This window comes from Populus nigra, chromosome 10 (assembly GCF_951802175.1).
Source record: "Populus nigra chromosome 10, ddPopNigr1.1, whole genome shotgun sequence".
NCBI classification, from domain to species: Eukaryota; Viridiplantae; Streptophyta; class Magnoliopsida; order Malpighiales; family Salicaceae; genus Populus; species Populus nigra.
This window is the reverse complement of record NC_084861.1, coordinates 14471395-14496732: the sequence shown is the minus strand read 5'-3', so window position 1 is coordinate 14496732 and position 25338 is coordinate 14471395. Positions and strand designations below refer to the sequence as shown.

At 34.5% G+C, this 25338-nt stretch overlaps 2 protein-coding genes across 6 annotated transcripts; both read left to right on the top strand.

Annotated features, from left to right (window-relative positions):
• Positions 1 to 7375: 7375 nt before the first annotated feature.
• Positions 7376 to 12395, top strand: LOC133704813 (synaptotagmin-3-like). 4 transcript variants are annotated; one of them, XM_062129817.1, is made up of 12 exons: positions 7376 to 7576; positions 9125 to 9223; positions 9378 to 9428; positions 9507 to 9626; positions 10013 to 10131; positions 10245 to 10346; positions 10438 to 10512; positions 10652 to 10728; positions 10990 to 11239; positions 11438 to 11812; positions 11921 to 12049; positions 12136 to 12395. In XM_062129817.1, the coding sequence occupies exons 4-12, from the start codon at positions 9515 to 9517 to the stop codon at positions 12262 to 12264; spliced, it is 1368 nt and encodes a 455-aa protein (XP_061985801.1). In that variant the 5' UTR covers positions 7376 to 7576; positions 9125 to 9223; positions 9378 to 9428; positions 9507 to 9514; the 3' UTR covers positions 12265 to 12395. The 4 variants fall into 4 exon arrangements, with proteins under 4 accessions (XP_061985801.1, XP_061985800.1, XP_061985799.1 ...); XM_062129816.1 differs by having other exon boundaries at positions 9503 to 9626; XM_062129815.1 differs by lacking the exon at positions 7376 to 7576 and adding an exon at positions 7627 to 7889 and having other exon boundaries at positions 9503 to 9626.
• A 7149-nt stretch (positions 12396 to 19544) lies between these two features.
• LOC133705596 (E3 ubiquitin-protein ligase WAV3-like) lies at positions 19545 to 24972 on the top strand. Of its 2 annotated transcripts, none has more exons than XM_062130885.1 (2): positions 19545 to 20358; positions 22643 to 24972. In XM_062130885.1, exons 1-2 carry the CDS (start codon positions 20146 to 20148, stop codon positions 24569 to 24571), a joined length of 2142 nt encoding a protein of 713 aa, XP_061986869.1. In that variant the 5' UTR covers positions 19545 to 20145; the 3' UTR covers positions 24572 to 24972. The 2 variants fall into 2 exon arrangements, with proteins under 2 accessions (XP_061986869.1, XP_061986870.1); XM_062130886.1 differs by lacking the exon at positions 19545 to 20358 and adding an exon at positions 20394 to 21744.
• The last annotated feature ends 366 nt before the right edge of the window (positions 24973 to 25338 follow it).

Sequence of the window (25338 nt, the reverse complement as noted above, 5' to 3'; positions counted from 1 at the left end):
ATTACAAAGCGGCCGCCTGCCACGTTTCCAAACGCTTCATAGAAGTCAGGGCCAGGCCAGTACCAGATAATACCCTACATATTAACTCAGGAAAAACCAAGTCCAGAAGGACTGCACAGAGACACCAAGTGTGATGAATTCACTGTAAATATAACTGGATATTTGTAGTCCCAAAGTGCATTTATCTCTCAGTCTAAGAGTTTATCAGTTGACAGCTCGGAACCACATGACCGACAGCCAATTAATATTCAATCTCTTATGTTGGATTCTTTGTGCATCCCTTGATTTGCATTCGTAGCGATCTCGTGGACGATGAACGAATTACTTACTTCGCATCCCTTTTACCTTTCTTTACTGCCCAGAAACCATGAAAAAGATGCATCCTGTGTGCATTTTGAGCTTGGAATATTGGTTGCTTGGACTCTTACTTTTCTGTGCTTTTCATCAACTTGCGTAGTGGAATGCCTACCAATCCCCGTTCTGATTTAATTAGATTGTGGTTGGTAGGAAGCTGTCATTAAGTCTTCTTTGCCCTACAGCCCTCGTCATCCTCCTAATTAATTAATTTTCCGAATATCTCTGCTCGTTGAAGTTCATCTACCCAGAACAATATAAATTAAGCACTAATTTATTTGGATTTAATGTCGAATTTGTTATGCTATCTAATTATTTATGCCATGTATGGTGTGCCGTCACAGTCTCAATGCCGGTATTAACTACAGGGCCATCTGTTTGATATTATCTGAGTTGGAGCTGCAACAATCACAAAGATTAAAAATATTCAGGAAATTAAACAAGAAAGTGGACTTAAGACCAAAGACCTGTTATATATATATATATATATATATATATATATATATATATATATATATATATATATATAAAATCTTAGTGCATTCATTGTCTCATCAATAATTAGAACATATCATTTAAAAAATTATTAGCAGTTACAAATATTTAGAAAATAAAAAATTATGAATTATTTACTGAGTAGTTTCCATTATATATATATAAAACCCTTGAATCTTGTCATATTACTTTATCAGAGAGGTTAAAGTATCATTTTCTCCTCATAATATTAACGATAAATAAATATCACTTACACAACATTAATGAAAGATAAATATCACTTGCATAATATTAATATTAATGGAAATATATTAGGTCTTTATAAGATTTTTATACACCTAGAAGTGCTGAGAGATAATTATTCTTGCCTTCTAATATTTTATGTTAAGAACCTTAAGAATAAACAACTAAAGCCTCGTAACCTAACATGGGGTCTATAATAATCATCAGTTCTATATATATTTAGACTTGGAATGATTTCAAGCTAAATGTGATGATCTAGCAACTTGTCAGACTTATATATATTTGAGCTCAATTTATAGCGGAATTCAAAAATGTTGGGTATGACAACTCACATATGTTTAGACTCAACGTCTTACTAAACCTGAGATGTACATGTACTGGGACTCAACATGTAGCTGAGCCCAATGACATTGAGTCTGATATCTTATCAGCCCCACATATACTTGGGCTCAGCATGTATCTAAATTCAATGATGTTGAGTTTAACATCTTGTTGGACCCATGTATACTTGGTTTTTAAAATCTTGTCAGACCTACATGTACCTAAATAAAATATATAGCTAAACCTAGGAATATGAAGCTTGAAAACAAGCTAAACACATGTTATCTAGGTCTGATATTCTACCAGTCTTAGGTATGTTAGGTTATTTCTCTTTATATTTGATCCTTTTAAACATGAAATTATGCAAAAATAACATATTTAAAACAAATTAATACGTTCATATCATGAACATGTTATATGTTTCTCATTGTCTCACATGTGTGTGTATCGATTTGACAAGCAAGCCACTGTGACAAAATTATGGCATGCGGCACCTATCTTGTGGAAAGGATCATTCACACGATGCTAAGCCACCAGGACATACAAAATCTTTTATTTAATGAGACTATATGCATACAAATTTGTTGTAAGTAAGAAAATTATCTAAAGTTACAAATATATTTAAGAAATAAGATTTTTTTTCATTTTTTTTAAAAATATATTTTTAAAAAATTAAATGCTCGACTATTATCTTTATTTCTTATATAAGCTAGCATTTTCGATAATTTTGATTTTCAAGAAATTAACTTCTTAGTTTTCTCAAAAATTATTTTTGAAACCTCTTAGACATCATCAAAAGTTTCACCCGATAGCCAAGCATCATGAGATTTATACCCTTCGCCACTGTAAATAAACAACGTTTTTTATTCGATTCTGAAGCCATGGCATCAAGATATATTCGATACTGCTCTTTTTTTTTTTTGAATTTATTTTTGTTAATTACTCATAGTATACCCTCTTGACAGAAGTATCCAAGAGTTCAAATTGTGTGGGGGTTTGTATGCTCAATCCAATAATTGCATCGTATAAATTCTCGTATATACGAAATGGGCTATCATCTCTGACATAATTCACCCATAACATATGAGTTTTTAGCTTGATTGTTAATGATATAGATTACGTACGAACACACTCATGGCACGAACATTAAGTGTACGTGTTTTATTTTTCCACATTAACGTGCTGCTGTTTTTCACGTGTTTTCTTCCCTTAAATTGCAGTCAATCATTTTTAGAAATGATGGGAGTGTTATTGTGGTTATTTTTTAAAATATATTTTATTTAAAAATATATTAAAATGATATTTTTTTTATTTTTAACATTAATATATTAAAATAATTTAAAAATATCAAAAAATATTAATTTGAAAAAAATAATTAAATTTGATTGTTTCAAACATGAACGGTTTTTTCTTGATGATTGTTAGGGTTTTTTTTCCGTTGTTTAATTTACATTTTATCTTAATTATAAATTTAAAAATAGTTAATCAATATACCTCATAGCTTTCCATAAGTTTCACTAAAAAATTTCTTTAAGCTCTCTTTAAATCTTGGTAAAAAAAAAAACTATAATTAATTTATAACTTTCTTAAATCAGCCGCAAAAAGTACTACAATATTAAAAATACAATTAAAAGAATTATTGACCAAGCAATCTCTCAAAACAAATCTAATCCTTCAACAATCCTGTGCAATATTGACTCAAGCCGACAATGAAGGTTTGGTTTTTCTTTTTTGGTGGATGCATAGCATGAGGGTTAGGTGTGTCTACAAGGGACTGCGTCAATAAAAATAAAATAAAATAAAATAAAATACATTTGAGCTGCGATCATCACAGCATACATTCTCTAATTTTTATTTTTTTTTCAGAAAAATATAGTAACTGGGAGTTGTTGTGGGTGGATAGGTCTTGTTCGCCACCAACCACCCTTTTGGTGTTTGCTTTCGGGTGGGTGAAGGCAATGAGAAAATCATCAGATACTAAGCTTGTACTTTTATCTAACGATCGTCAAACTTTTCGATAAGATCCATTCTTGGTTGTTGAGTGCCCGGATTACTTTTTGGGTAAAATACATTTAGTTGATAGAATTATTTTTTTTAATTAATATGGCTATTTTGGTTACTTTACATGTATTTTAATTAATTTTACAAGCTCTGAAGTTAACAACTATACAAGTTTTTAGTAGCTATTATATTAATAACCATGAAAATCAAACCTAAAATTACAGGAGAAGTAAATTTTTTAATCTCAAATTTTTATTATTAAATTGCCTATTGAATAATTAAATAAATAAAACTTTTGACTCATTACAGAAGGCATGTATGCTCTGAACTACGGTGATAAATAATAAATAATTTTAAAAAAATAAAATTATGTAATAGTTAGGCTGATCATTTATGTACAGTGTTGTTTTCTGTTTCAACAATTTATATGGTTGACTTTAATTCCATTTAATTTCACGTTCATACCTGCATTGACACACCACGTAGTTAGACAAATGCAGCCCACAACTTCCCAGATCAATTAGGTTGGAATTTATGTCCCATAAATTTGCAACCCTTTCTCTGTAGTTCTTGCCCTCCTGGTGAACCCTAATAGCTTTTCTTATTTTGGACCACCGGGCAAATCTATCAAAGCTTTTATTAGTTAGAGTGGGTTTATTTTCGTGTTTAAAAAGTATTTTTATTTTTTTATTTTAAATTATTTTTTTATAATTTTGTATCGTTTTGAAGTGTTCATATTAAAAATAAAATTAAAAAAATTATATTATTTTCAAATAAGAATTAGAATAATCAACAAATCAAGTCATTAAAACTACTAACTTTAATATTTAATCAAGAACTCGATGTCGTCACTGTCAATAGAAAATAACCCATTAAAAAATCTCCAGGTCAATCCACAGTGCTGCTACTAGTCCGTGCATGCAAATTGAATTTTTTTTTATTTTAAAAAAACTGATACGTATTGATATGCTAATTCAATACACAGTTGAATTACGAAGCAATGTTAGTACATACGTGCAATTTAATTTTTTACTATAGTATATGTTGATATGCTAATTCAATATTATAGTTGAGTTGCAAAACCACTTATGTGTTGACATAAAAAAAATATATTTATAAGTAAAAAACACGATTTTATTTGTTGAATATATAAAAATAAAAGACAAAAGTAAATGTGCCAGTTTAATTAAAAAAAAAATTGTCAAACCAATAGCAGTACGGCATCTTTATTTAGGAATGGTATGCATAACGCTAGGCTAAGTTAATATTTTAAGGAAGAGGATAGGAAGGAAATAGTAGCACCCTTGGAACCATGATGGCAACGTGTTATTTTTTCTAAATCACGAATAAACATTTACCATGATGGCAACGTGTTTTTTATGGACAGAATTTAATTGTTCAGGAAATTAATTAAGATATTTTAAAACACGTCATCATCTTTTTTTTCTTTCCAAAGAGATTTAATTTTGGGCCGGTAATTTTTATAAAATTGACGTGTTAACCTGCAAGTGATAAAATGCAGGCATGAAAAATGTATCTACATCCTCTCTCTCTCTCTTTTTACCATGAGAAAGTCCAGATTGTATTTAATTTTTCAGATAACGAAATGACGTGTGAAAATTGAATTTTAAATACTTTATATATATATATATATATATATATATATATATATATATATATATATAAAGAGAGAGAGAGAGAGAGAGAGAGAGAGAGGGTGTTTGTATGGTAATGTAATGAAATAAATTTTAATATCATGTTGCACGGGCTTGTTAGATAAAACTGTTTGTTGGGCTTCCTTGAAATAAATGGGCCTATCTTGTGGTTTTTCATGGACTGGTAGGCCCGTTGACTTGTTGGCAAATAAGATTTTCTGGTCCCCTACCAAGACATGGCCCATTATTTGGTGGTCCTTGTCCATCACTTGGAATCGATCGAACACGGCATAGCCGACGGCCAATTTCGACTTCTATCGTGATGTTGGCTGGCTTCTGTTGTTGTTTCCTTCTCCTCCACGGCCAATTTCGACTTCTATCTTGATGGTGGCAGGCCCATTTCAATATATAATTTTCTTTTAATTATTTCTAAAGCGTTGAGTTTCTAGATTTTCCGAGGGCTGAAAACTCTATAATTACTTTTTTATACAGGGGATATATATATATATATATATATATTTCATTACTGCTTTCGGGATAGGGGGATTAGGTCGTTTCGGAGTGTGGCATAAATGGGGGCTTGTAAAATTTTAATTTTAATTTTTATTTAAAATTATATTTTTATTTTTAAATTGTTTTAATATACTCGTATAAAAAAATTATTTTAATTTATTTTTAAATAAAAAATATTTTAAAAAGTTACCGAACTCCAGAACACTTAAACACCGGTTTCTTGTTTATACCAAATCAAAAGAAGACACCTGGCAGGATGACATGTGTGTGTCAAATCAAAATCTTTATTTTCAAACTGCACGTTCATAGAACATGACTATGGGTTTTTTATTTGTATTTTTATTGATTTGTTGAATTTAGCAGTATATATTAATTAAATGGCAACAATCGTGGAACAATCTTTCACGAATCATATTCAAACTTATCCAAATTGATATATATATATATTCTCACGTTTCTCTTTTTTATGTTTATCTAAATTTAAATTTAAATTTTTGTTTTCATTTTTTAAACATAAAATTATTGCATACGATGATGATGAGAAAGAAGATAGTGTTTAATTGTGATATTAGTTTTTTAAAATATTTTTTTTATATAGAAATATATTAAAATAATATATTTTTTATTTTTTAAATTTATTTTTTATATTAACACGTCAAAATTATATTAAAATATTAAGAAAATCAATAAAAAAAATTCCAAAAACATTTTTTAAACCCAAAACAAACAGATCTAAACTTCTAGCCGCTATGTTTCAATGCAGACTGATTTCTTTATGTAATTCTAATTCCTACAGATAGCTTCATTCATTGTGCCGTGTTATTTTTAATTTTATAGCTAAACTTTGCTGGATGGTGGGTCTGTGGCTGAGTTTCTTGCCCGCCACAGCATGTATAAGTTATGCAGCAGGGCCCGAATAATTGCCTGTCTTGCAGCCCTCCGAGAGAAGGTGACCAGCAACTGCAAAGCCGTCTCAACGTGCCGGTTGCGAACTTTCCAACACCACAGCAACAAAATCTGGGGACACCTTAACTTCAAGGATTTTTGCCCCTTTCGTGTCTCTCCAGAGAAAAATAATTATACAAATCGATTGAATCATACAGTGAATTATCGGAAGTGAGTCAGCCTTTATCTTCTCCACAACTCGATCGTTTTGATGAAATAGTTGCAAATATATATTCCATCGAGACTCGGTGAATTGCTCCCAACTCGTGCGTCCCATCATGCAAGAGTATATAATATATGGTTATCGGAATCAAATCAGGTCAATAATTATATAGATCAACGCTATTCTTTGTGTCCAAAGTCTTATGCTTTCAAATTAACCTCGAATTCAGGTGCTCGTAATTCCTACAGTTTCTGTAATAAAAGAAGAAAAAAGGATGTAATATATATTTCTAAATTCATCTGTATTTTTTGCCTTTTAAAACCCGCGTATGATTTGGTAAAACTATCAATATGTTTCCTTGTAAAACACGTTAATCGATGCTAAATTCCTTGCATGTTTGTTCGAATGATATTAAATATAACGTATATTAAGAGAAATAATTATATCGATATTGTATATTTATCTTTTTATATAAAATACTGATTTCAAGATTTAAATATAAAAAATATACGTGTTCTTAATTGTGGCTCTTCGAAATAACATCTTTCTTGCTAATTAATGGAAGATGTGATGGGTACCGTTGATACAAGCAATGAAATGCTCCATCAATATCAATTATTATTGTGGTGTCCCCATAAAATTAATTAATAATTCATTTTCTAACCATATCTTTGTGTGAGCAAAATTTGTGAACCATATGGTACACGATACTCACAAAAACCACACACATTCTCATACAATTCAAAGAAAAGTAATTTAAAGAACTCTGGTAGTTGTTGAATTTAAAATTTGTAGAACGGATTCACAGGAGGAGAGAAGGGCACGCAGGCAGAATTATATTTTTGTTTGTTTCTTTTCGATTTTGACGAGCCAGTCATATTAACGAGTAATTAGCCACAACCTGTCACTTTCTTTGTTTTTTGTTTTTTGTTTTTTTAATCAAATTTGGCGGTTATGGTCGGCTCTCTATCTTTCTCTTCATGTGTTCGTTACGTTTCCCAGCAAACATTTTCCCCTATATTTTCTCGCTCTATCCTCCTCAATAAGTATTTTCTCTCTGTGCTGTTGGTTTTGTCGAGAGAGAGATGGGATTCTTGAATACTTTCTTGGAACTTCTTGGTTTTGGAATTGGACTTCCTTTTGGTCTCTTGATTGGTTTCTTTCTTTTCGTTTATTCTAAGCCTAAAGATACTGTCAAGGTAATTAACCGTGTATCATCATCATTATCTCTCGTTCTCTCTCTCTCTCTCTATATATATATATATGTGTGTGTGTGTGTGTGTGGGTTTTTTTTTTTTTAATCGTTGATGTTGTCAAGGTACATAACGTTGTTAATTTGTTTGATCATTGCTTTGCTCTGATTCATTATAAATGTTGTCCTCTAAAAGTTTTTCTTTTTTTCTTTTTGGGTTGCGGTTGTGGAGTAGTACTGCATTTGTTTACGTCAAGATTCCTATTTTTCTCGGTTTCTATATATGATTGTGTTTTGTCAGGAACACAGTTCTCGAGTGCGATGCTGTGTTCTTTAGAAAAATGTGATTCAATGTTCAATGAAGTAATGTTGCTGAATATTAAAATGGAGAGGAATTGGGGTATTGCTGTGTTCTTGGAGATTGTGGGGCCATTGTAGGAAAGGTTGAAGGAGAACTATTTGCAGTTGATTTCTGATTTCTTTTTTTGCTGGGCTCTCAAGTGAAAGGAGAAAGAATGATTTTTTTAAAAAAACTCTTCAACTCTTCTGGAATAGTTTAGAATATGGTGCATTGACATGCAATTCTTATTTTCTATTCGACATTTTGTGTAGAATTATTGAAGGCCAGGCCAGGCCAGGCTTTGATTTCTTATTCACACATCATGCTCATGATGCCTTTGCAATTTGTGGTTGTTCAACTTTGTTGATTAGGTCTACATTAATTTAAGATGAATGTGCTGCTTGCTTACATTGGGGGTCTGCTTTGATTAGCTCATCTGTGTTATTTAATATTTAAGAGTGGCTTTCTGTTTTCTTTTTTTCTTTTCGTGATAGATGTTGTGGTGCTCATGTTGCATTAATCTCAACAGTTTTGACTGTGTAGAACATCCTAAACTGCTTTTTAGTTGATGTTTCTTCTCACAACGCTCAAGGGGGTTTGAAATTATGTTATCCAGTCAAGATTTTAAGCCAGAAGTTTCACTGATTTGTCGAAGACGTTTCCTTTTTCAAAATTCAAAACATAAAAGAAGTCCCTCCTCGTGACAAAACTGGACTAGAGAGTAGTGAATACCAGGACATTTCATGGGATTAAAAGAAAAATTAGGATACTTTAAGGCAACCAAATTCAAAGTATTCTGTAAGTTAAAGGAAATCGGTTTACTTGCAAGCAATGCACAAAGGTGTGCTGATAATCTTTGCTTAACATGTGTGACTTTTTTAATCTTGGACCATCTAATGCAGGATCCAGTGGTCAGGCCACTTCATGAGTTCGACACAAGTGCTTTGCTAGATATTCTACCAGATATTCCATTATGGGTAAAATGCCCTGATTATGAAAGAGTAAGTGCAGTATATTAGTCCTGGTCTATTTGAACATTCGCAACAGCTATTGTTACTGATACTGTTTTTCTTGTGTATTTACTATTTATTGTTTCACAGTTAAGTATTATCTCAAATGTGTTCTATATTGATTATTGCTATGTGATTTTCACAGGTTGACTGGTTGAACAAGTTTCTCTCCGATATGTGGCCCTACCTTGATAAGGTGATTTGATAACTAAGATTGCCTTCATCTTGTTGAAGTATTTTCAAAATTTTGAGTTCATTGCTTACATGCAGGCAGTTTGTGCAATGATAAGAAGGACAACACAATCTATGTTTGCAGAGTATATTGGGAAATATAAGATACAAGCCATCGAGTTTGAGCATTTAACTCTTGGAACTCTTCCTCCTACAATTCACGGTAATTAAGTTTTTCACGGTTCTTCTGATATTTGTAACTGGAAAAAAAAAATTTGAATATCGAAAGGCAGTAGAATTGCTCTTATTTTAAAGGATCGTTTAAACAGTGCAGGAACACTCAGAATTTTTTCTCTGTTTCATTGTTTAAGTGTGTGTGAAAACGTTTGATCACGTTCATCAGCTGGAGTGACTGTGTTTTGAGGATTTTCAATTCTAAAATTTGAAGAGTCTTGGTGTAAAATTCAGCTAAGCGATGCAATGACAATTCTGTTCAATTGCGGAAATCATCTATGAACTTGAGCAAAATCTTATAACCATGTACAGAAGGCATTGATCCTTCATGATCACTCATTTTTCTTACTGTTCATGTGAACTGTAATTTTTCAGGTCTCAAAGTCTACGAAACTAATGAGAAGGATTTAGTAATGGAACCAGCAATAAGGTGGGCTGGCAATCCCAACATTGTTTTGGTGCTTAAATTAATGTCCTTGCAGGTTACAGTTCAGGTAAAAAGAGCCAAGAGGCACAATCTTTCTTCAGAAAACTAGTGTTGTTAGCTGACTTAATTCTTTTAAAGAAGATGCATGGCTCCCATTGCACTGACAATGCTTCTTTGCAGTTAGTTGATCTGCAGATATTTGCAGCGCCACGGGTAGCTTTGAAACCTCTTGTGCCTACCTTTCCATGTTTTGCAAATATTTTGGTGTCCTTGATGGAGAGGGTAAGAAGTCTGGTACAGTGAGGTTTTATCTTAGCTAAAGCCAGATGAATAATTATCTTTGTATGATCTTTTTCTACTGATTTATCTCCAGCCACATGTTGATTTTGGACTGAAAATCCTGGGAGGAGATGTTATGTCCATACCTGGCCTTTATCGATTTGTTCAGGTGCTGCACTGGTAATACTTAAACGTGTGGAGTGAAGCAATAATTTAATTGTCTAAAATTGGATCAGTGTTAAAATTTCTTGCATTAAATCAAACTGTTAGATGGGTTTGAATCAACTGATAGTTCCAAGTGCTTGCAGGAGATGATAAAAAAACAGGTAGCAAGCCTCTACTTATGGCCCCAAACTCTCGACATACCTATCCTTGATTCTTCAACGTAAGTTGACATGATTAATTGAGTTTTCCGTTTTCTTTCAATGAATTTAAGTTCGATACATTTATCATTTTCACTAGTGCTATCATCCAATACTTCATATTGTTGGTTCACTCTGCATCCGAAGTTCGGTTACATTCATCTTTGAAAATATTATAATTAGCTGTCAGACTAAGTTCGATTTAGAAACTTTTCGTTGAGTTTTTACACAATTTTTTTTTTAATGACAATCCATCTTATTTTCTGATTCTAATTTTTCTTTAGAGTAATTATTAAGAAGCCTGTGGGGATACTTCATGTGAAAGTTGTGCGGGCAAATAAACTCCTGAAGGCCGATCTCCTCGGAACATCTGATCCATATGTGAAACTTAACCTTACTGGAGAAAAGCTTCCAGCAAAGAAAACGACAATCAAGAAGAAGAATCTGAATCCTGAATGGAATGAGAACTTCAAGCTTGTTGTCAAGGATCCTGAATCCCAAGCTCTTCAACTACAAGTGTTTGACTGGGACAAGGTTTTTCCTTAGAAATCTAAGCATTGATTCTTTATGTTTTTTAATTTTCTTAGCATCTAAAATCCTTCGAAGAACTGATAGAAAATTGTTTTCTGGTTCTCTGAGAACAGCATTTGAAAGAAATTTTGTTCGGTTGAGTTTAAATTTGCATTTCGCTTTGCAAAAGGAATTCAAACTTCTTGCTAATTTATTTTGCAGGTTGGTGGGCATGACAGATTAGGGATGCAATTAGTTCCCCTGAAAGTGCTTACTCCCCGTGAAACGAAGGACTTCACTCTTGATTTGCTCAAGCACACAAATATTTCAGACTCTCGGGACAAGAAACAGCGAGGACAGATTGTGGTGGAGTTGACCTATGTGCCTTTTAGAGAAGATAGTATCAAGTTTAGCGGACCTTTAGATGGAAATGGTGAGATGGGAAGTGTAAGTGGCAGGTCTACTCCAGAAGAAGCACCATTGAGTGGAGCAGGTTTACTCTCAGTTATGGTTCAAGGAGCTGAGGATGTAGAAGGGAAGCGTCACCATAATCCCTATGCTTTAGTCCTTTTCAGAGGAGAAAGGAAGAGAACTAAGGTGAAGGCTCTTCATTATAGTAAAATATCAAGTCCTCTCCTGAAATTTATTGCAGACAAAGTCCAGTCTTACATTTTTATTTACATCTGCAACTTGGTGTCCCTGCAGACTATAAAAAAGACCCGGGATCCTCGTTGGAACGAAGAGTTCCAATTCACGCTCGATCAACCTCCCTTGCACGAGTTGATTCGTATTGAGGTCATGAGCAAGGGAAAAAGCTTTAGTTTCCGATCAAAGGTACAAGAATCATTAATTTTTCCAACAGCATTGTTGCTGCTGCTGCTGTTTTTTCTTGTATTATTGATGCTATTTTTAACATGAAGGAATCGTTGGGGCATGTGGAAATCAATCTTGATGATGTTGTGTACAACGGACGCATCAACCAGAAATACCATCTAATTGATTCGAGGAATGGAGTGATACATGTTGAGATTAGATGGAGTACAGTTTGAGGAGTTGAAGATTGTGAAGTGCATGTAATATTATTTTTATTTTTTATTTGTTTCGGGAATACACAATTGCGATACAAAATTAATTTACTGGAGGGCAAAGAAAATAAAGAACTAAACGGAGTTCGATTTTATTAATGAGTATTGGAAACAAAAAAATTGTAAGGAAAGAATTTAACTAGTGTATTTTTATTAAAATTTAAATTCAATTCTCAAATGAATTCTAAATTAGAGGTTCTCCCGATTAGTTAATTATATGAATTTAAATTTTGAGACTGACATTTAAAAAGGAAACTATTTTCTTAAATACGTGAAATGATGTGAGGGGAAGCGTCTTTGATGTAATTTAAAAGGAAAACTCGGTCCTTGTTAACACATTAACCAATGCAAGTATGTCCATGGACCATGACCATTAAAGAATTTGGAAATTTTCCAGAAAGCATAATTAAATTGGAATTCTCATTTCTAAATTTAATTGCTAATGTAGTGAAAGAAGATGGGTACTGGTTGGTTATTGCCACAGCAAAAGGGTTGTAAATTCCTCTTAATGCTTGGGCCGAGGTGGGTCGATAGATATAGACATTCGGCTTGCGAAGGCCCGTGCTGATGGCCCAGTTTTATTTTTTTCTTGCTTTAGTTCACTCACTCAGGTTTTGCCTTCTAGTTTCAGTTTCGAACGATTTAACTCTGAAGAAGAAGAAGAAGAAACAGGTTATTTTTACCAGATTGATCAGCTATTGAAAATTAAGGCACTGGACTCAATTAGAAACAAATAAAATATCAAAGGATTTATTTTCAACAACTTAGCCGAGGAGTAAGCAACCAATTCGATGTTTTCTAAAATGTTTTTTTTGTATAAAAAATATTAAATTAAAAATATTTTTAAAAATGATATTATCAAACAAATGTATTTATAACGAAAGACTATTCGAGGAAACCACAATTCACAGGTTATTATAAAATGCTAATGGGCCAAACCAGAAAGTATGAAGTCATCCCTCTGTTTTTTTTCACTTTCCCTCCCCGCCTTCTTTTTTCATCGGAAAGATTGGCTAGTGACAAAGTCGTTGAAGCGTTTACTCATATCCTTCATGACACTTAAACCGAATTTCTATGTTGATAGAAGGTAAGAGGCCAAACTTGCATGATTAGATGAAGACGATCTTGGACAACTTTTTTATTTTTTTGGGGTAGAATTAGATGAATTTGAAAATTCAATTCCACCGAGTAGTGGAGGATGAGCACTTGAAAAGGTCAATAAATTGATATCATTAATTAGATCACAAAATAATTTCTCACGACGACCCATGGTCTTTTAGCTAGTTGTGTGATAATTAACATCTCTTCACCTAGCTAGCTATATGCTACCAATGATCTCTTTGTGGAAGCATCCCTTTGGAAGATCCATGCAAGACTTAAGGAGCCCTGATTGAAGGAATCATTATTAATTTGGGGTAAACTTAATTTTTACCTGCAAATTAAAATCATGATCATGAAGAAGCACAGACGTATAGAGAGAGAGAGAGAGAGATGCACGCTAGCTGGTGGCAAATGATAGTGAAGGGCTGGATTCACAAGGGGAGCCCTAGCTAGATCGGCATGATCTTAACCAGATGGACCCCATTGCACGCATGGATTAGGTTTGACTTGCTGCTGATAAATAGTAGAAAGATTTCATGTGACATCATGATTAAGGAAAACCACCACACTGGCTACATGCTTTCCTGTGCTAATTGGATTTACATGCATGCATGGCTGTCGTCCTATATTTGTATTGCTTGAAGTAGTGATTCCACTGTGAGAAAAATTGACCCCTAATAATGGTCTTACTTTCTTTTGTTAATAATTATATTTCTTCTAATGTTCTTACACGTATTCACTAGCAAGCTCAAGGGTAATTATCTGTCTCTGTGTGTGTGTGTGTGTGTGTATTCTCGTAATTAAGCACCAATGAAGCTTTGATATAATCGAAATATGTTTCGCAGGTACGTGCCATGCCCGAGAAGAGATACCAACGCATGCAGGGTGAGCAAACCTAGCTAGCTAGCTTCGTCTTGTGATATTGTTTTTAGGGTACCAAAACACTTGAAGGTTTCTTATTAATTAATTATATATGGGATATATAGCTAGAGAAAAGATATAATTAAGTGGTCATGCATGGGTTACTGTGATTAATGAACTATACTAAGTGCAAGACATCCCATTGCTCGTAAATCCCCTCCTGAGTGGGGGGCACCATAAGAGGGAGAGGCTCCCTTTGTATCATAAGAAAAATAAAGGTTCCAGCTTGCTCGTTGACTTGCCCCAGAAAGTCTGGCAAATTTAGAGGGAGTAAAGGGAATCCTATCCCTGCACCCGCAGAGGTTTTTATGAGGATTCTTTGTTAATGGATATCCACTCATTGCATTGAAAACTCTTCATTACCCTCTCTTTTCCCTCCTCTCTTATAACAAGTTGTGTGTGTCGTGTGTGTGGCATGGGTGCTCTTAAAAGCAAGGGTGAAATGAAAAAGGAGTGTTCTTGCGTTGATGTTTTTTGTGGGGGATAGCTAGGAATAGCTTTTGGCATTCTGAAAAGAGAGGACATTTTTCTTTTAAAAGGTTGTCTTTTAAGAGTGGTAAAGTAAGTGGGAATAGGAAACTCCACTCGAAACACTCTTGAGTTAGCAGCACTCAAATCTCAAGTTCGGTACTAGCTAGCTAGTCTCCTCTCTCTTGCGTGGTGCTTTTGGCCATGTCGATCGATGCAAGCTTGGATAGTGCACTCCCGACTACTCCATGTCTCTTTTTTGTGCGCCGTTACCAAATTATCTTTGAAATTGAGAGAATACCATCTCTCTCTCGATTCGCAATTGGCAGGAGATAGTGATGGAAGATTACCATATTTTCCAAGGAGAGAATAAAGTTGCATGTGCTATTCCAAAAACAATGGGAGCACACGTTGGACTCAACTCAAATTGACTTCTATTGGTGTCCTTGGAATGATTTATAACGGTCCATTCAGGCAGCATATATATATATATACACACATGCGAAAAATAATACAAAATATATTTCATAACTCTAATAATTAAATTTTTAGATTTATATGATTTTTTTAATATAATATTAGAGATTTAATAACCATGTATATATACATGTTAATATTATTAGTCTCCAACAACAGTGTTAAATAGATAAAAATAATTTCATCTATCCTCAAATAATAATAATACCATGATGAATCATATTCTTGACTATTCTTGGATTGAATCATCTGCGAGGGCTTCTTCGGTTTCACTTGATGAAGCTAAAGAAACTAATTAATCTCTCAAGCTTGATATAAATTAGCCACAAAAAAATACACACATTATTGATTAGTGGAGTTGATATGACCATGCATATTAAGACCTTAACCAATAACTGTTTGTTTTGCTTTTAAAAAGTGTTTTTTTTAAAAAAATTTCTTATTATTTTAAAATAGTGATATAAAAATAATTTTTTAAAATAAAAAAAATTATTTTAATATATTTTAAAAACAAATACCTTAAAACATAATTACTATTGCATTTTTAAATACCCTTAAACATCTCCAAAAACATCATTATGCATGCCATGACATGATTATCAAGTCCATGCGGATATTTAATTAATCAAACATGCACAAACCGTTGAATCCCAGTTAAGCCAAGGATTTTGGATTGGTTCGATAATCCAAAGCCATTTGTATATAAAATTGAAAACACATGGCTACATGTTGAAAGTTCCTAAGAGATAAGATTTTGACCACTGAATCCCAGATTTGAGACCGTTTGGTTCATCCACCGGCCCAAGGTGTTTTTTTTTTTTTACATGTAAAACACACGTCCCAAGTGTCTATAATCAACAATTACCAATAAATTAAGGATTATTTCAAGATCAAAGATAATAATATTAATTAGCGAGTTGAACCCATCATCATCATCTAGAAAGTTCAAACATTTGCTAGCAGAGCACCAATATATATATATATATATATATATATATATATATATATATATATATATTCGTTCGCTGTCCATAATAAGTTAATAACCGCCACTTTTTATTTCAGGCAACGGTCAAGTTAGTATCTTTTAATTAATTATCCGGAACTAGGAGCTGCTTGGGATTTCTAGACTGTAAGACTTTTCATGGCATTTAACTGGTCCATGCAAAGGAGATTTCAAATGGATCATTAGGGTTTAAATTGCAGGCCGCATATATCTTATTTCTTAATTCAAACACGAGCTAGCTACTTGTCAAATTCAATAAATTAGTCGGTCAATCTAACTCAGAGCACCGAGTTTGATTTGTTAGTTTTTTTTTTTTTGGGTCAAAATTATCTTGTTGAATAATAGTTGTAATCTCGTACAAGAAAGGCATGCGTAGGGTGAGAGAAATTCCATTCAAATGTTTATTTTTTTAATCTCGACAGCCTTTAGAAACAGGGCTCAGATATTATTCGGAAAAAATTCATTTTTTTATATTTTTAAATTGTTTCAATATAGAATGGGTTTAAAAAAAAATATTTCAATATATTATAAAATAAAAAAACTTTAAAAAACAACAATATCAACAGTAACAGTGCCAAAAGCTAGTAGATAGGATAGGAGATATACTTGGGAAAAAATATAAAAGAAATTCAAGGGTAAAATATGGCTAGCAAGGTCAACCGTGATGGCATGCATGGGAACCGCAAAACGACTAAACTGTGATGATGTGCGTGCACGTGTGGTGTACTTATGATGTCATGCGGGAAAAAATAAAAAACCAAACAAAGACTAACATCATTAGAAAAGTCCCCACCATTTTGACTCATGCCCACCAATGATTCATCATCATGGTGGCTTTGGCCAAAGGCAGGCGAGGCCATCCACAGAAATGTACTGGTGGGGGAGGTGCTCTTCTTTCTCCATTCTCTAGTGGAGGAGGTTCTCTAGAAAGAGGATGACGTCCACCGCCGAGGGAATTTTGAATTTTTTTTCTCTATATTATTACCACTTCACTTGACTTTAAGAGTTGTTCTGGTGAGAGACACAGAGATTTGACAACCGAGCACTAACATTAAAATCATACTCCCATAGTAACAGTACCCGTTTAGTCAAGTTTCAAGAAGGATCCCTCAGGGGTGTTCGGCTTAAAGCACGTACTCTTCCTTTTATATTCCCGGAGGAGAAAGGTCCACCGTTAACATCTGCTCTCCAAACCGAAATAAGATCCTAGCTCGTGGTTGTCAGCTCAACTAACTTCTGACCTAGTCTACGATCTAGATCACCGTATAAACTCGTGGGTCAGCACTGCTTCAATCCTAAAATGATGTCAAAACTCTCCTCGAAAAGTTTGTGGAAAAACTGTATCACGCATCAACTCACCTTATTAGTCGGGTCATTGTCTAGAGCAATCAAAAAAAAAAACCCAGTTTATTCGAGTTGAGTTTAATAACTACAACTCTTCCCAGGTCGGAAGGATGATCCTTTAAAATAACAACAAAACGTTAGCGTTGAGAATTATTAATGTAGTTAATGATCAATTCATTTTGTGGCTCAACTATACAAAGAATTAATATCGGTGCAAGAAAAAAAGAGCTCATTACAGGGTGTCTTTACCATTTTATTTTTTTTATATATATAAAAAAAGCCTATAGATCTAGCAATGTTGGATCTCGAGATTTCTGTGGTTTAAGAACTCGTACACCAACCGAAATGTCTCCAAATAGTGGTGATGTGCTTGACGTTACAGACCGAGTGGAACCCAACAAAATGCCACATTTCTTTTTTCATCGTTTTTCTCAATTCCTCGTGTATAATAAATAACCAACAAAAAATGCTTAAAAACTTCAAAAAAAAAAAAAAAACAGGATCTCTGGAAACATCAAGATTGATATCGAGTAATTTTAAAATATAAAAAGCCAACATGAAACATGCTGAACCATGAAGGTGAAAAGATAGTTTAAACTATGCTAATTTGTTTAGGCGAAGCTTGAAAATTAATTATTTTGTTAGTGTTTTTTTGATGGGCAAATGTTAAAAAAATAAAATAAAAAATATTATTTTCAATAAAAAATAATATGCCTAGCAATACCACACATACACAGAAGAGAGCTTACCTCCCGAGATAGGAAAAGTGGTTAACTTTATATTTTTTTTTTATTTTTCTTGTTTTAAGGGAATAGTAAAAAAAAAAAAGTCCTCGAAAAAAGATTTGTCGGGAAGTAATTGACTAATTGCAAGTTTCCCAAGGGTTAAATACATAGTCAAATGCATAGGCATCCCAACCCGAAAGATGGACTAGCACGCATACAGACCATTTTTTATATATATTTTAAAAAAACACTGTAATCTATATACTACAAATAATTTTTTTTTTCTCTAAATAAAAACAAATATATTAAATGTTCAGCTGTGTTGCATGGCTTTCTTTAAACTGTTTGAGGGTATAATTATAATTGTTTTTAAAATATTTTTTATTTAAAAATATATTAAAATAATATTTTTTATTTTTAAAAAACTATTTTTAATAATAGCATATTAAAATAATTTAAAAATATTAAAAAATATTAATTTAAAATAAAAAAAATTAAATATTTTTAAAACACAAAAACAAATATATCGGAAAAGTTTTCTTCTTGTACGGGTTTCATGGTAACAATCTGATTATTTATTATGGGAATCATGTACTTTTCATTTTATTCTCAGAACACATTTATTTGGTTAATATATATATTTGGCATTGCATGAGTGACGAAGGAACACCTAGATGGCTTCAACTTGCAAGCAAGCAAAATGGTCCTTGATTCTTTGATTTAAAAAAGAAAAAAGAAAGAAGAAAAAAGAAAGAAAAGTTAGAGGATCTGGATTTTTCTTAATTCTTTTTATAAGAACAAAGCAACATTTTGTTTTTACTGTTACATGATAGCCTTAGACCCACTTTCTTACCCTAAAATTATATACCTAGAAGGGAAGGGATATATCTTTTTATTCATTTTTTAAAAGTTATTAAACTCGATATAATTTAAAATCTAATTTGAATCAATATAAATCAACAACGTAATTTTAATTTTTGAGAATTAAAATAATATTGTTTCAAATAATCTGGAGCTGAATCCAATCTAAATTAGAGAGTGGATTCGTTAGATATCAAATATACTTGCGAAGTGTGGCAAAGAGACTGAGCTGTAAAAGATGATGAAAGAGTAGAAAGAGAGAGAAAGGAAATGCAGGAAGTGAGTAATTCGATGGCCAAGAAATGCATGATTGCTTGCATAAAGCAACCAACTAGCTTTCTCAATTCAACCAAAACGTGCCCTTTTTTTTTAATTACTTTTTAATTTATTTATGTCACCTTTTACTACTCTCAAAGTCTCACAACAATCCCATTCCACCTTCAACCAAGCAGCAGCAGCAGCAGCGGTCCAAATTCAAAATCCTATAATCTCTCTAAGAAACCCTCTTGCGTCTCTCTCTTCAATGGCGGCCGAGAAGAACACCACGAGAAGACATGTACTGCTCTTAAGCCACCCGTTTCTTATTCTGTGTCTGAGACTGAGTCACTCCCTTTGACATTTTTTTTCGGCCTTACAAAACCCACATTTTACTCTCTAGAACATAACAACACCACAAAACAAAAACAACACCTCCCTCCACTAACGCCTCTCTCTCCTGTTCTTGGTTTTCGTGTTCCATTTCTACTTTTGTTAAAAACCCATTACTTATCTCTATCATCCCAAGAAAGAAAACACAAAAAGGAAGCATCTTGGAATTTCAAAGGCTTTCTTTCACTTTGAGATCTGTTCTTGTTTTTTTTTTTTGCTCTTGCTCTGGTTAGTTTCTTTGAGTTATTGAATTTCTTTTCTTGAATCTTGAAAGAAAGATTCTTAGAAGTAAAAATGGGAAGTAAATGGAGAAAAGCAAAGCTGGCTTTGGGTTTAAATCTTTGTGTTTATGTACCGAGAACTCTAGATGATTCAGCAGCACCTTCAAGTGAAAGATTATCTGATGCTGCTTTGCTTTCACCTACAAATTGGGATTCTCGGCCAATGACACCTACACCATCTTCACATGGCTTAAGGTTGGCCAAGAGTGGAAGCAAACCATCCAAGGTTTGTTTGCTTTACATATATTTTCACACTTTTATATGTTTTTATTTGGGAAGGATTGGACTTTATTGTGCCTTTTCTTTTTTCTTGATGGGTTTGGTTTGTTCTTTGTTGAGGCTTTAATGAAGAAGTTCTCTCTGCAGTTTTTGCTTTATTCTGGTCTTTGTGCTTCATGGCTAGTTCATAGTTTAGATGTCTGCTTTTGCTATGCTCTATTATGGCTTATGCTGTTGCCTGAGCTTGTGATTTTCAAGTAAATATAGGCGACGGGCCTCTAATTACCTGTTTTGCCTTTGATTCCTCAGAAAATAGAAAGAAAGGTTAAACACCTACTGTTTTTTTGTTGTTTTGCTGATCCTTAAAACCCCAGCTCGACTAGCTCTAATAAGCCAAATACGTGTACTACCGTTAATTGAATGAATGTTTTCCCTTGTTTGTTGTAGCATAGATAAAGAATCTAGTTTCCCAGATTTTCATTAATTTTTTTTCCCGACGTCGTTTTCACCTTCAAATTTGGGGCACTGGATTCTTTATAAGAATTTATTTCCTTTGTATTTTTCTCACGACATGGACAGCTGAAACAGTTTAGGCATTTATAAGTGTTTTCCATGTTCTTTGTTTTATTTTCGTTTTAGAGATTTTGCACCATTAATCATGGCTTTTTTTGCTGTTTTTCCCGCTTCTAATGAAGTTGTAAGAGCTTGTGTCTTTGTTTCTTGTTGGGCTCTAATGCTTATTTTTAAATCAACATCCAGCTAGATTCTGCGTTTATCTTTGGATCTGGTTTGATAATTTTTGCCGGCATATCATCTTTGTGCAGACAAAATAGACCGTAGAATTGAATGAAATATTTTTACTTGGTCTGATATTATATCAGTAGTTTTGGCAGTTTCTGAGGAGTGCTTGCAATTATTGAGCTGTGTGGCTGATGTCACGTTGTTTTGCTTTCTTTGACCTTGTGCCTTGTGGGGTTACTGCTTGAGTCCCTTTCTGAACCATTACCAATTGCCTTAATAGTAAAAGGAACACTACAGGCTTCATCTTTCCTTTTCCTCGTTCCCTTAGAAGCAAGAAAAGCAGCTTGTGTTGTGACTTGAACTATTTTGAGTATTTGGTTGCAAGTTTTCTAGGCGTGAAAGTTCTCAGAGAAGTAAAAGAAAAGACGGGAAAAGAATCATCATAAAGCAACTGAACATTTCCCTTCCTTTCATAGATGTGGATTTGGATTTAGCATTGTTTCTCCTGTTTCTGTTGAAAGCTTGAGTTCATCTGTGTCCACTGTGTAGTTGCTTGATAACCTTCAGAAGTCACTCTCTTATTGTAACTCTACATTTCCTAGTGTGCCCCATATGTCTGATACCTAACACTGACTTCCGTTTAATCTTAATGGTGATTTCTTGCTGCTTTTCTGCTTGCCTTTTTTATGGTACTTCTTTTATGGCCTGGCCCAAGGCCCTGAAGCTTTTCACACCTAAAATTGTAATCAGTTGTGAGTAGTGCTACCTGATCAACACGAAATAACCTTATATTCATCTTTTATTGAAACCAGACAGAGAGGAATAAGAAAACGGGAGGATTATAAGTCACAATGTTTGAAAAATATTTAGAAATTCATTTTATTCCGTGACAGATTGCCCAGAGATTACATTGACATGCTATCAGTATATTGTCATGCCATGTGCTTTTTGTTATGTTGAAAGTCTGTTTTCTTGATTATAAGATGTCAAAAGTAGTTTGTGATTTGCAGTTCAAACTGACATATGCAGCCTCTCAATATTAGATTCCAAGTTCTGGGAGATTCATCTTAAACTAACCAGCCAATCACTGATTTTGTGTCATAATCATGCTTTCAAAAGCTGGTGAAAATACATTTTTTTTTTGTTTATCTTCTTAACTCTGTTATATGGTTGGAAGCTTTTGAGTGGACCACTTTGTGAGTTTATCGTAACATGCTTCCAGATTAACTCCTTCACTAACCTTGAGTGGTCCTGTGATATGGCAACTTCTACCAAGTTAATATTGTTGTTACCATTCTTTACCAAGTATTGAGACTTATCAAATTCCTCAATGCAAAATTCTTTTTCTGATTTGTGGATCAATTTTATATTCATAATTCTTTCCTAGACGGGTGTTGTTGATGAGATTACTGGTGTGCTATAGCATCCGCATGCTCCTAATCTATGCTGCTACTACTGTCATGACTGTTATGAGGGTTTTTTTATTATTATTATTTCAAATTTCATCTGATACATGTCCTTTCTGGCATGTTTTTGATTTGCAATTTCAGCAAACCTGCTCAATATGCCTGACTAAGATGAAACAAGGTGGTGGACATGCTATTTTTACTGCAGAGTGCTCACATTCTTTCCATTTCCACTGCATTTCTTCAAATGTCAAACATGGCAACCAACTCTGTCCAGTTTGCAGAGCAAAATGGAAAGAAATCCCCTTTCAGGCACCAACTTTGGATCCCCTTCCTGGGAGAGCATCAGTAGGTTGGCCTCAAACTGATGCCATGATGACTGTGGTCCATCGATTACCTCCCCCACCACGTCGAGATCGGCGGCATGTTGTGCCATTGCTGCAGGTTCCTGAACCTAGTGTGTTTAATGATGATGAATCCTTGGATCTCCAACCTGCATTTGCTGAGAGAAGCTCTGGAAACAAAATTGCAGCAGGCCACAATGCTGGTAAAATAGTAGAGATCAAAACATACCCAGAAGTGTCAGCTGCATCACGTTCTAATTCTTACGATAACTTCACTGTCTTGGTCCACCTCAAAGCTGGTGCAACGGTTGCAAGAGAAAACCCCAGAGGGAACCTGGCTAGCTTACCTCAGCTATCTCAAACTCCCCGTGCTCCAGTTGATCTAGTCACAGTGCTTGACATCAGTGGTAGCATGGCAGGTACAAAGCTGGCATTGCTAAAACGAGCAATGGGGTTTGTTATACAGAACCTTGGCTCCAATGACAGGCTCTCAGTTATTGCCTTTTCTTCCACTGCCCGCCGCCTCTTTACCCTTCGTAGAATGTCTGACGCAGGCCGGCAGCATGCACTTCAAGCTGTCAACTCTTTGGTTGCGAATGGTGGGACCAACATTGCTGAAGGTCTGAGAAAGGGAGCCAAGGTAATGGAAGAACGAAGGGAAAAGAATCCTGTGGCAAGTATTATACTTCTATCTGATGGGCAGGATACTTATACTGTCAGTGGTGGTAGTGGCAACCAGCCTCAACCAAATTACCGGTTGCTCCTCCCTTTGTCGATTCATGGCGGTGACAATGCAGGATTCCAGATTCCAGTGCATGCTTTTGGCTTTGGTGCAGACCATGATGCTTCGTCAATGCATTCCATTTCAGAAATTTCTGGAGGCACCTTCTCTTTCATTGAGACTGAAGCTGTGATCCAGGATGCATTTGCACAGTGCATTGGAGGCCTTCTGAGTGTTGTAGTGCAGGAGTTGCAAGTGGGAGTTGAGTGTATGCACCCTAGTATCCGCCTTGGCTCATTGAAAGCAGGAAGTTACCCTAGTCGTGTGATGGCTGATACCCGTTCAGGGTTTATCGATGTTGGAGATTTATATGCTGATGAAGAGAGAGATTTTCTGGTTTCCATCAATGTTCCAGCAGAGTCTTCCATGAATCAAACATCACTGCTAAAGGTGAGATGTGCATACCGGGATCCCTTAACTAAAGAAATGACAACACTAGAAAGTGCAGAAATTAAACTCGAAAGACCTGAGATATCTGGAGAAGCAGTAGTGTCAATTGAAGTGGATAGGCAACGCAACAGGCTCCAAGCAGCTGAAGCCATGTCACAGGCAAGAACCGTAGCTGAACGGGGAGATCTAGCTGGTGCAGCTTCTATCCTTGAAAACTGCCGAAGGTTATTGTCAGAAACTGTATCGGCCAAGTCCCATGATCGATTATGTATTGCATTAGATGCTGAGCTCAAGGAGATGCAAGAAAGAATGGCAAGCAGACATGTATATGAGGCATCTGGGAGAGCATATATTCTATCAGGCCTAAGCTCACACTCATGGCAAAGAGCAACTGCGAGAGGAGACTCCACTGATGGTTCAAGTCTTGTTCAATCTTACCAAACCCCATCGATGACTGAGATGCTTACTCGATCTCAGGCTACGTTCCTGGGCAGTCCATCAGCTCAGAGACTTGTTCAACCGTTATGGTCATTTGGATCACAACCAAAGCCAAGGTGATTACTTAGGACTATTGTGGGCATTATCTTCAAGTAGTTTTTTTCAGTGCCTTCCCTTTTTGTTTTCAAATATTATTTGGGGTTAAAAGGATAAAATTGGAGGTAAGAAGAGAGTTTTTTTTGTACTGTGATTTTGCTGATGTCACGTGTAAATGAATAAAAACTTGGAAAAGGTGTGGGGGGGTATATTTGGGAGGAAAGAGAAAAGGAACACTAGGTAGGTTTTACAACTTTTGCTCTCTTATTTGTGTTGTTGGGGGTGATGTACATAAGGAGCAATGGTATTTTCTCTGGGATAACTGGGTATAAGTTTGTAATTGTGGAGATGGTTGGGGTGAAGTTTTCGCCTAATATAGTTTACCTGCTCTCAATTCTTTTAAGAGGGTTAATTTCTTTTGCCAATTTAATTCTCTCTCTCTCTCTCTCTCTCTCTCTGTCTCACTTGTGTACATGTACATGCACATGCGTAATATACCTATTTGGGCCTGCATGAGGTCACCCTTCATATCATTTATGTCAAGCACTGCCGAAGTAAAAGAAGAGAATCATGTTCCGTGTTTCTTCGGTTATAGAATAGAATGAATCTTTATACTGTAGCTATTAACTTGTTGCCATGCCTGCTGTGGATTACTTGTTGGACAATTGTATGTCCTGAAACTGCGAGTGCAAACTATGATCAGAGGAATGAGGAAAGTGAAAGAAAAAGCCAGAGCAGAGAAACAGCGAAACATTAAGCGTCCAATAAGTCATAACTCAATAATGGTGCAA